Consider the following 12,967-nt stretch of genomic DNA (forward strand, 5'->3'; position numbering starts at 1 on the left):
ATATATATATGTGTAATACAACATATCAATTAAAATTATGATTAATATTATGAAATATTGTGCAAAAAATATTAATCAGTATTAATATTACATATAATATACGATATTAATTTAATTCAACCTAATATTTCATGTATAATTATAAAAGAATAATATATAATAATTAATTTATGTATAGTATATACTATTAATTAATATTACGATCAATACTACGAAATAATGAGAAGCAAATATTAACTAATATTAAGATAATTTAATATAATATTCAATATTAATTTGTATATAGTAAACAATATCAATTAAATGTTATATTAAATTAAAGAAATATTAACTAAATATTGTATTAAATTAAAGTAATATAAATTAAGTATTATATTAAATCAACGTAATATTAATTAAATACTATATTAAATTAAAGTAACATTAATATTCGTGTATATATAGTATATAACATTAATTAACATTAACATTGTACCTAATATATCATATTAACACAACCTAACATAATATTTAACATACATAACAATTCTCCCAGCTAACACCACTAAAAATACCAATAAAATCAATTCAAAAAGTATCTCAACAAAGAAGCACACCTGTCGCGCTCCACACAGGACCTCAAAAGGTCAACTTATCAGCGACACGTACAATTATGCTACAGTTCCCCAGAAAACTCCTGTTCCAAGTGCCCGGGGACAGTTGAAATTCTCCGCCCGACCATCCGAGCCGTCGATACGCCGGAAATACCACTAAAGGCAGCCGAACGTGGCCGCACACCGTAAGATTCCGAAATTTCCACGGGAAAAATATTTGAACGACGTCGAATCACAGTTCGAAAGTGTTCGCGGCAGAAGTTCGCGGCAGTTCCTCGCTCTATTTGGCGCGAGCGGACGTTGCCGACGATTTTTCACGAAAATGAAATGTCATACGAAATGAGCGTACTGTACATCTGCGGCTTGCTCTTGATAAAAGATGAGCACTATTATTCTAATGGCACGGCAGTCGTGTGCCGCGTGATTCTGCATGAAAACTGAAGAAACTGTGATAAGCAACGAAGTGAGCATTATCAGTATTCTGGTGTGGTTATAGTCATCGTGATGATTTCTAGATTAATTTAAGTGTGTTCGACGATTGTATCCGTCATGGAGATACGGCAGAATATTGTGTGACGATTATATCCGTCGTAAAAGTTTGTTACAATTTGATATTTAAATTGTAATTCTGAAAAATGAATTACATTCGTAAATTTTAGTATGTTTAAAATGTTTAGAGGTCGAGACGAAATGAAACAGACAAATGAAAATTATAAATAATTTGAGTTGGATTCTTAACTTCCTGAGAGCTGACTCGTAAGCAGTGCAGTGACACTGGATCTTTGATTATCCCGATTTTCATCTTGATGTATCGAAACCAAAAAAAAAATAGAGTATATTAGATCCTCACTTCTTTTTTTTACTGGTCTTACTTTGAAAACAAAGTTTCCAAGGGCAACAGCGACAGATTAAATTTTTAACATCTGTAAATATTTGAATTTTTTTCCAAGTTTTCCGTTCATTGTGTATAAATATACATGTTGAGCGACTGTAAATATTACTAATGAAATTGTTCATCTAAAATAAAGTCGTCTTTTCCAATATTTCAACAGCGCCACTCTGTTGACGACTATACTCGTCATCGCTTGATTATCGTGACACTAGTGAGCGCTTTGTAAAGAGATCGCCACAGTTAAATGGTTAACAATCGATGTTATTCGTTACTCGTTTTAAACTGAATTTGAGAAACCTAAGTTTAATTCACTTTTTTTGAATATAAGTTAAGTATTACTCTTCTATTATCAATCGTTGACCTTTGGAGTAAACGTAGATAGAATATACATCCAAATTTTTTCTTTTTCTAATAAACTATTAATAATAAGGTAGTCGTATCGATTATAGTTCATAAATAAATCATACGGCAAGAGGTTAAGGGGTAACGCCACTCTAGAGGTCGGAGAATAAGATGATCACCTGAATTTTTAAAACTTGTAATAAATACACTATTGATAAATAACTGATTGTTACAGATAATTTGACTTCGAATCACTTGCGTATTTAACACTGGAACAACCGAACAATCAACCTGACTTTTTGAACTGCTATGGAAATTCAAACAGTGCTATTGAGATTTCTATTGATTTACAATTCTGTTTCGCTATTGCTGCATCAATTTCTATAGTAATTTCCCAGTGAATGATCTGTAATGTTTCTAATAATTATTAAAGAAGCAATCAGGAATGCCATTTTGACCTCTCTGGTAGTCGCAGTGTTAATGGAACACCTTCGTTAACCTTTTAAAAACGAACTAGCTATGAAGGTTTCCTCTGTATAAAATTTCACGTAACCTGCGTATCGTAAACCTAATATCACTCTTATTTGAGACCGATAGAATCATCTACTGTCTAATTACAATAGATTAGACTATAATATACACGAATATCAATGACAGACAGAATTGTGCCGCAATGTCTTGCGGTAGCTAAAATGCTAACCATTCCAGAATCAAGATTCTGAGACTGGCCGTACACCGATCGCGCTTTCCACTATTCTTCGACGATTCTCCCATAAGAACAGGTCCTTTTTGTCGCAGATAATTTGACCTGCCTTCGAGTCACTCGTATATTCAGTGGGTCAGCTTCGTTAGCCTTTTAGCTACCGGGTTAGCAGTGAAGGTGTCCTCTGCCCTACATCCTACAAGTAATATCACTCTTACTTAATCCTGACAGTATTATCCACTGCACAATTACGTCAGATTAGACTGTAATATGCACGACTATCGACCAGAGCGACCGAATTGCCGACATAATGGCGCAACGTTCAAAAAGATACACTCGGAAGCCGCCGCAATGGCGTGCGGTAGATAAAAGGTTAACGTCCCCGAGAAAATTGATCGTACCTCGATCTCGCCTCACTGATCTTCGACAATTCTTTTATTCTTATTTAACCGTCTATTGGCCAAATTTTTGTTCGTGACTAAAACGAAATCTATGCAGTGCAAAATTAATAAATATCCACACATGAACACGAATTCAGAAGGTATTCAATAGTTTCAATAATTTCATCGAACAAGTATATTTTGTAACTTTCAAGTTATAACGACGTTAAACTTACACGTCTCGGCATACGAAAGTTTAAGTGAACTGATTACTTAATTCTATTCACCACTTTCAGTGCAGAATGAAATAAATCAACGAGATGCCAATATACTGATATGTTACTTCAAAGTACAACGTATTCTTCAAACTTCGATACACCATTCTTTTCTGAGCTACAAACCATCAAACTGAATAGAAACTAAGTCATGCTCAGCTATTTAACCTACATATTCGTTTCAAATTCCAGAAGAACACCTCCTATTAGATATGCACTATACAGGGTGGAAATTATAAAGCGTTACAGTCGAACATCTCCGAAAATATTGATTATACGTAAAAATGTTTCAGAAAGTTGTTCAATGCCGAGGATATTACGTGGAGGAACATCTATTTTTCCTACTGGACACTCCAAGGTGAGGTGAAGGTCAACTTTCTTTTTTTAAATGGATAATGTAAAAATAAGTCGAAATATTGAGCAAAGTTACAGAATCATTAAGAAGAAGAATATGTAACTTCCACTTTCAGTAAAATTGACAATTTCCTTGCATTTCAAAGTTATCGAAAACAAAATATCACCCGAGCACCCCAGCGAAAGTAAACAGTGTCCAAAGGGTTAAGACAAGCGATCGGCAGTTCATCGAGCCGACACATTTACATGCCCCTAGGGGTGCGCATACTTCAGCGTCCGCCATAAACAGTCCCCATCAGCCTCACCCCGAACAACACCGACATCCGCCGCAAACGCAGGAATTACCCGCGTTCTTCGTCTCCTTTAGCACGCAGCTCGCATGCCGAGCCACTCGGGGGGGCCACAAAGGAGGCACACGTGTGCCCCACGAGCTGCGACCGCGGCCTGAACAAGGACGCCCCGCGCAGACCCGGAAACAAAGACGCCAGCCCACCCCGCGCGAGCATCGGAACCGAGGCGACCAAGAAAACCCGAAAATCTTAAGTCGACCGGGCGACGCCCTCTCCTGCGATGGGCGGCGACTCCTCCGCGGCGATTGGCCTGACCGCCAAGGGTGAGAGGCTCCCCGGCGTCGCGGCGCAGATGTGCGCCGCGACGCCGGCGTGTGCACGGCGGCCGCCACCGGTGCCCCTCTAGCTCCAGGCCGCCAGTCGACGCCGGGCGTCCCGAGCGCGCAGTCGTGAGAACCGTCGTCGCCGTCCGACGATCACGCGTCTCTCGATCGTACGCGAGCCCCTGTGCAGTGTGTACGCGAACCTATCCTCGAGTGCGAATCTACGTCGCTGATCTATCCCTGCAGCCCCTATCTGTATGTCCGCTGATTTATCTCTGGTACCAGGTGCTAATGATCCTGCTGCTGTCTGCTACCAACCTGTCAATCCCAGGTGCTGTCATCCACCTGGATCTCCACTGATCAATCCCTGGTGTTGCCAGGTGCTAAGCTGATCAATCCTGCTGCTAGTCAGCTCAGCTGATCAATCCCAGGAGCTACCAAGCATCCATCTGGGTATACACCACTGATCAATCCCAGGTACCACTTAGCACCCCAACTGGGTCCTCATCACTGATCAGTCCCAGGTGCAACTTAGCACCTCAGCAAGATCCTCATCACTGATCAATCTTAGGAGCTACCAGCATCCAACTGGGTCTACACCACTGATCAATCCCAGGTGTCACTTAGCACCCGAACTGGATCTTCACTGATCAATCCCAGGAGGTACCAGCATCCAACTGGATCCTCATCGCTGATCAATCTCAGGTGCCTAGCACCCCAACTGGATCCTCACTGAGCAATCCCAGGTGCCTAGTACCTCAACTGGATCCACTGATCAATCGGAGCTACCTTCACAGCGCTATCGTCAGCTACTGTCAATCCTGGTCGCCGCGTGGACCCAGCCAGCCAGGTCTAGGATGCGCTTGAGAGACATAGTCTTCTACAAGATCCTGACCTAATCAGCCTGCACGCGAGCGACTGCTGATACCCTGCCACGTGAACCCCGGCCCGGCTTCCATGGAGCGGGGCGCCTCCGGTGCATGCTGCAGGTGGATAAGAGGACGCCAGACCGACCGGCCTGACGGGTCCCAGGTTCGTGCGCGCGTGGCGGGACCCTGGTGCGAAGCGGGCAAGTCGTTCCGCGCGTGGAACGGCGAGCCGGACCGGTCGACTGCTGCGGACCTCCTCGGTGTGTCTGTTCTTTGCCGGTGCGCGGCCTACGAGCGTGATTGTGCTACCGCGGTTGCCTTCGGCAACGTGCCCGTGAGTCGAGTGTCCGTTAGGAGAGGCAGGGAGATGGCTGTCAGCTTCCTGCCCCGCATGGCCGCCTTCTTCGTGTTCGCGTGCGTCCTGCTGCAGGACGGCCGGCCGACCTCTGCCGCTTTCACCACTGGTAAGTTTGATGCTCTGGCTTTGTCACGTGAAATATTCGAAACAAATATATTAAGAAAAACATGTCTGTCGTTGAACCGTTATTCAAGCGACTGCTTTTACTCCGCAGGGAATTTTACGTTAGTGACTTAATGTTACCTCATTCTGTACCTGCTCATGGAAAAACTAGCGTTCTAAACTATTGCGTTGAAAATATTTAGAAAATTTCTACTTTGGGTAGACTCTCTTTTCTTTCATTTTTGATTCTCATCTTGTTCTCGCGCACGGTTTCGATTGGGAATGTATACTAATACGTTTCTTATCAGGGGGATGTAGGTGTTTACTTATAGATCGATGATTCATCGACGATTCTCGGGAATTTAGGCTGTCACAGCTTCTTGAGCTCGATGCTGGCACTACCAAGTGGAATGGGGTGTCTCGGCCGCTTGCTGTACTTCAACCTTTTGCACTCGGAGTTTTTATATTTGCACTATTTGCTGTCATTTGTGCGAGTTTTCTATTTTGCTCGGACGTTAATCGAGAAAGGAGAGTAATCTACGTTTGTAAATATGATTGTGGTTTGCCCTCCATATTTCTTAACGTTTGTGAAACTCGAAGAGAGGTCATATGTATATTGAGGAACGATGTTTTATTTCAATGTTTCTCAAATTGATGAATTATACAGGGTGTGATATTAAATTTTATGGTTTTACTGTATGGGTGCAAAGGGTTAACGAGTTTGACTCGTGATACAAATTAGAGCGAATGTAGGTACTGAGTGAGTCGAGGTGATAGAAATGAGATAATGGTATGGCAAGGGGTGAAAAGCATCGAAAATTCGAAATGATTTGAAAATAAATTGTCTCCATTTTACTGTATTAGAAAATTGAAAATAATCAGAAAATTTTTTGTCTTTTTGATTGATTGATTGATGAAATTGAGTCTTTCACTTGAAATGTAGTCTCTGTGGACGAGATTGCTCGAAATTAATTTATTAAGGAGTTACGTGTAAATTATGGGACGAAGGTTCTTTCAATGTTTCACGTATTGTAATTAGAAACTTGTAATTTTTCTGTGTCGAATCCTCTCGAGCGCAAGAGGTTACTTTTTCCAGTAAGGTTATAGGTCACATGTTTTTACAGGGAAAGTTGTGCAGTTCTTTATTGAGAATAAATTGGTGTATTATTTGGAAGTACCTTGCTAGGTTACTTTCAATTAATATCCTTTTAATTAAGGGAATGTGTGGGTCGTAAAATGAAATGTGATTCTGTCGTGCAGAATTCTTTGTGATTAAATTGTATAGGAAAGGCATAAGTGTTTGGAGAAGTTCCTTATGGGTTCTGAGAGAGTGCTGGAAAATGAATTTTGAAATGTTTCGTTGACACGTTGTGTACTGGTTATGGAGAACGTCGGTTTTGTGTGGAGACAATTAGCTGTGAGTCTGGTAATTATCATGGTATTTTGAAATAGTAAATTTTGTTAGAACTGATTATTCGAAATATATTAATGTAAAATATGTAATTTGAGCGATTATCATGGTGTTTAGGAAAAGTAAATTTTGTTAGAAGTGATTTTCTATTTAAAATTTATTACTGTAAAAATCTGTAACTTTTGTAATTATCATAGGACTGAAAAAATATTAAATTTCATTAGAATTGATTATCTGTTAGAATATATTATTGTAAAATATATAACTTCACTGATTATCACACTATTTAAAGAAATACTTATCTGATTAGAATTGATTGCCTATTAGAATAACTTTAGCAATTATCATGATATTTAAAGATGGAAGATTTTATTACAACTGATTATCTATTTAAAATATTTTACTGTAAAATTATGTAATTTGACTAACTATCACACCACTTAAAAAATATTAAATTTGATTAGAACTGATATTCTATTTATTCAGATCTAAGGGGCGGGAATAACAATAATACTAATAACATAAAAATGAATTTTGATTTCCATGAAACTCCGAGTGACTCGACATGAGTTTCATTTTATCAAGATATACTGAGTTTATTCAAATCTAACAGGCGTGACATATAATAATAATATAATAATAACAGAAAAATGAATTTTAATTTTCATTCATCTTCGAGTGACTCTATAGGATTTTTATTTTATCAAGATTTTCTGAGGTCACTCAGATCTAACAGATGTGACAAATAATAATAATAGTACTAATATAATGATAACATGAGAATGAATTTTGATTGACTCTATAAGATTTTTATGTTATCAAAATATTTTGAGTTCACTTAGTTCCAACAGATGTGAATAATAATAATATAATAATAAAAGGGAAATTAATTTGGTTTTCATTTATCTTCGATTGACTCTGTGGAGTTTTATTTCATAAAAATATTCTAATTTCACTTAGATCTAACAGATGTGTCAAATAATAATAATAATATAATAATAATAAAAGCGAAACATAACAATGACACCACTAATTACATGTAACACACGAAATGTCGTGCTGAATCATCGAACTACCAACGTTAGAAATCAGTGTTCACGATTAAACCGTTGACTACCAGTGTCTTCGTATCAGTGAAATTGTACCACAGATCGTTTAGTACGGTGACAAGCTGCGCTATTGTTACCATTGGCACGGCGGTCCAATAGTGGTCAATCTGCATGTATCCGTATCGCTAACTTCATCGAGAATAACGTAGGAACTGTTCTCTACGCGCATATTTCCTGCCTGACGCGGCTCGTGTACGTTGGAATGGCATACAGCGCGGCGAAACGGCCATTTTCTGGACAAAAATCGATAACTTGGAAAGTATGAGTGATAGGAACGGATGTTTACGACTAATTGAGTGCTGTGCAGTCAAATTCTTCAACCATTTCCCAGAGAAACGTCTGTTATTTTGTTAATACGTGTAGAAAGGAGGAAATCAGATGGGGCCATTTTTATCCCTTTGGGAAAAATGGTAATTTGACGGCTGTGAGGGATAGAAACGGATGTTTCCGACTAATTGAGTGTGCCCTCGAATTATTTAAACAATTCCCAGAGCAACGTCTGTTATTTTGTTAATAAGTGAAGGAAGGAAATCAGAATGGGCCATTTTTAACCATCTGGAAAAATAGGTAAATTGAAAATTAAGAATGATAATGACAAATATTTCTGACAAGTAGAGTATTGTTAAGACAAATTTGTTAATCATTTCATAAAGGGACATCAGTGATTTTGTTAATAAGTGAAAAAGGAGGAAATCAGAAGGGGCCATTTTGATTTGCCTGGAAAAATCGGTAAATTAAAAAGTACGAGTGATAAGAAAAAATGTTTATGACAAGTAGAGTATTGTCGAGACAAATTTGTTAATCATTTTTCAAAGGGACGTCTGTTATTTTGTTAACAAGTGAATAATGGAGAAATTAGAAGGTGCAATTCTGATTTGTCTGGAAAAATTGATAAATTGAAAAGTATGAGTGATAGGAATAAATGTTTATGACAAATTGAATATTGTTGAGACAAATTCTTCCTATGCTTGTTAAAGAATTTTTTCAGCAGTACTCAATTTGTCAGAAGCATTGTTAAAGGATTAAGAGTTTCTCGGGAAGACATTTGTCATCTTTCGAATCAGTGCGAAGAGAAGAATTCGAAAATGAGCCATTTTAACTCGTCTGGTAGTTCTAGTGTCAATGAAAAATTCTATTTTTATGAAGATTGTTTTTAATACATTGCGAACCAGGTAATTTGTTGCTCATCTCGACTAAACTGCAATCTGCGCAGGGTAAACCGAGGCGAATAGGACCACGTGGCGAAACGGATAAAAATAGGAATGTCGGCGATATTTGTTACGTTGTTATAGGAATCAGCATATCGACTGTTCATGTTACATCGTACACCTTCCCTGCACAGAATCCAATACATCTTCAATCGTTTCGAACCGTTGTTTGACGGCAGCACGCGTTGGAATCGACGGGAACACAACGAATTCGTGGCAAAACTAAAACATGTACTCGGAATTTCGCATATAGAATGGCAAGGAGAGCTCAGAAATTCAAATGTGTCGATTATTATTAGTCTCCAAGGTATCTAGCTTCAGTATTCAATGCACTGTTGATCATCATATTGCATTTCGTTAATTTCTCAGTCTGAAACCCTTCCGTGCGGAGCTGCCATCTTGTCGCTGAACAGCAGAAAGCGGCCGCGAGCCGTTCATTACGCCAATAACGCCAGCATTGGCGTTTCCAGATAGAATTCTATTGAACTTGTCAACGATACAACAATCTTCTACCAAATACTAAAGAATAATACACTAAAAGTAACAAAAATCATCAGCAAAACGAGAAATAAAGACACACGTGTCGTCACAGCGATGTAAAAAAATGAAAAAATAAATAAAAATAAGATACACTTAATTAAAGCATATACAGATGATAATTGATCTAGAGATCACGAAAACAGCGTATCGATCAGCAAGCAGAGATTACGTGCACCGAAACAAAATTTTACGTAGTTTGGAATTCGTGGAAAATGGAAGCAACTGAGATTAGAATTAATTAATTAATTAGAACGTTAATTTTGCAAAATGATAACAACGAGTGCAGACTAATTTAACAACAATTATGCTCAAAAGTTTGTTAATTTTTGCAGAATGTTAACACTTTGCCTTAGGATTTGTTTCTCAACTTTGGAAATATTAGGCCCACAAATTTGTTAATTTTTGCAAAATGTTAACCCCTTGCCTTAGGATTTGTTTTTCAACCTTGGAAATATTAGGCTCATTAGTTTGTCAATTTTTGCAAATTATTAACCACTTGCCTTAGGAAATATTTCCCAACATTGAAAATATCATGCCCATAACTTTGTGTTAATTTTTAAAAATGCTAACAATGAATACACACTACTTCAGCAACACTCAATCCTTAACACTCAGCTACGATCCCCAACAAACAAGCATCAAGTAACCCACAATCGCTCCAACCCTTCGCAACACAGCCCATCGGTACCCCACAAAACACCGGAATCTCCTGCGATCCAGAATTCCCGTTCCGGTCGAGATTCCTTGGAAGGCGAGGAAAGTCGCGCGTATCGCATGAAATTTTAAAGTCGCTCGGGAAGAAAGCGAATTTCAACGAGCCGGGCGTGAACCAGTGCCCGGCCCGCCGCGGCTAAATAATTCTGCGCACGGAGCGTGTTTCCACGTGTCATTAAGCGTCGTTAAAATATTTAAGCGCCGCTTGATACGGTTCCCCTTGGTTCCTTGTTTTTTTTTCCTTCGCTCGACCGAGATGCCGTGTTCAACGTTTCATCGCGTATTTAGGGATTCGCCGGGAACACCGACGTGGCGACGTGACTGCATACTTTTACGGCGTCATCCGTCATCGCGCCGGCACGCGCGGGGCTGGGGCCTGCTGATGAATGATTTAAGCGGTACTTGGAGTCCCGCGAGAACTTTTCGTTTGTTTTCGTTCCGCGAGTCGATACTGGGGATTCTTTTTAATGATCTTGTGGATATTATAGCATAAAATTTCCAAAGTGGAGAAAAAAGTACTGTGGCAAGGTTAATAATTTGCAAAAATTAACAAACTTATGGTCCTAACATTTCCAATGTTGAGAAATGAATCCTGAGGCAAGGTGTTAATAATTTTCAAAAATTAACAAAATGATGTACCTCACATTTCCAAAGTTGAGAAACAAATCCTAAGGCAAGATTAACATTTTGCAAAAATTAACACGAACTTATCAGCCTAAAATTTCCAAAGTTGAGGAATAAATCCTGAGGCAAGTTTAACAATTTGCAGAAATTAACAAACTCATGGGCCTAACATTTCCAATGACAACAATATCATATTCAATTCCAGTCAAACTTTCATCTTCTCCATCTCGAAATTGAATGTTTATAGTGAAAAATATTTCAAATTGTTAATAACGAAGCAGTTGAATCAAGATACTAACATATAGCAAAAATTAAAACAAACTTACGAGCCCAACATTTCCACTGACAACATCATATCCGATTCCCGTCAGACTTTCACCCGTTGAGCCTCGAGGAAGACGGTCGAACGGACGTTCTCAGCGAACGACACCTCGTGGCGATGTCGTTTGTAAGCATCGTCGCAAAAAGCTCGTCGACGGCCCGCCCTAATACCGTTGCACCCGCGAAATTACACTTCAATGGCGAAATTGCGGGCAGGAATGAGCTACTACGTCCTGCGCGTCGCGCATGCATAATTCATAGGCGAGGCGTCACCGGGAAACCTCGGGGCGATAAATATTTTTTGAAGGCGGAAGCACGTAAAAGTGCATGCAAATGAATTGACCCTAATGTAGCCGGCGCGCCGCTTACATGCCGCGAGCACTCCGCGGACAGTTTCTTCGTTTCCGTGGGTTCCATCGGCTTCGTCTACGCAAAATCATTGATTGCCAGGTTGGTTAAAGGTTTTTAAGATTTCGAGATGGAGAGGATGGTAGTTTGACGGGAATCGGATATGTTGCTATTATTGGAAATGTTGGGTCAATAGGTTTGTGTTAATTTTTGCAAAATGTTAACATCTTGATACAACTACTTCATTATTAACAATTTGAAATACTTCCCATTAAAAACATTGAATTAGTTTCTGACGAAATATTAATAATATTTACAAATTATATGAAAGAAAATCTCGTGTGAGTTAAGTGGAATAATTATTTTATTCCTATATTTGATGTATCAATATTCAATGCTTTATATTGAATCGTTCACTTTATTATTTTGTTGTTAAATCAAACGGCAACTCGGAATTCATGGGAAATAAAAAATAATCTACTCTGTGGCAATGTTTGGTATTGAATTATTACTAATGCTAATCTAGCAACAACAAAAATGCCAAACGTTCAAACATTTACAAAATAATGTTTATAAAATTCTATTAAAAATACATTTCTCCCATAAAACACTGCCAATCGGAACCAATGTCTCAGCCGATAGTGTCCAAAGCCAAAAACCTAACCTCCAATGCTAAACAGGCCTAAAATCAGCCACAATAGCGCGATTATCGAGCGACCCTCGCCCCTAAACGGGCCTAATCCCCGAATAGAATCTCATTCATCTCGAAAACCGCTGTCGCGTCGAAAAATTTTTGCGCTGGGGTCGGGACGTGAATATGATTCAGCAATACTTAAATTGTTTGATGCTTTGTTGAGGAATGAACAAATGTTTATGACAAACTGTGTACTGTTGAGTGAAATTTATTATTAATTTTTGAAAGGAACGTCTGTTATTTTGTTGATAAGGGGTAAATTAATTGTTTGTCAGAGAAACGTCTGTTATTTTTTTAATAAGTGCAAAAGGAAGAAATCAGAAGGGGTCATTTTGATTTTTCTGGTCAAAAATCGATAACTTGAAAAATATAAGTGATTAGAACAAATTTTTCTGACAACTTGAGGATTGTTGAGTCAATTTTGTTAATCATTTTTCAAAGGCACGTCTGTTATTTTGTAAATAAGTGCAAAAGGAGGAAATCAGAAAGGGGCCATTTTATTTTTCTAGACAGAAAT

At 38.6% G+C, this 12,967-nt stretch overlaps 1 protein-coding gene across 1 annotated transcript in view; it reads left to right on the forward strand.

Annotated features, from left to right (window-relative positions):
• The first annotated feature begins 5,356 nt into the window (after positions 1 to 5,356).
• The window catches only part of LOC116425277 (lachesin), a 473,102-nt gene continuing 465,491 nt past the window's right edge, over positions 5,357 to 12,967 (forward strand). Inside the window, exon 1 of the mRNA XM_076366478.1 lies at positions 5,357 to 5,485. Coding sequence (XP_076222593.1) covers positions 5,389 to 5,485 — 97 coding nt within the window. The 5' untranslated portion in view covers positions 5,357 to 5,388. The remainder of the gene's footprint in view (positions 5,486 to 12,967) is intronic.

Source organism: Nomia melanderi, chromosome 1 (genome assembly GCF_051020985.1).
Source record: "Nomia melanderi isolate GNS246 chromosome 1, iyNomMela1, whole genome shotgun sequence".
NCBI lineage: Eukaryota > Metazoa > Arthropoda > Insecta > Hymenoptera > Halictidae > Nomia > Nomia melanderi.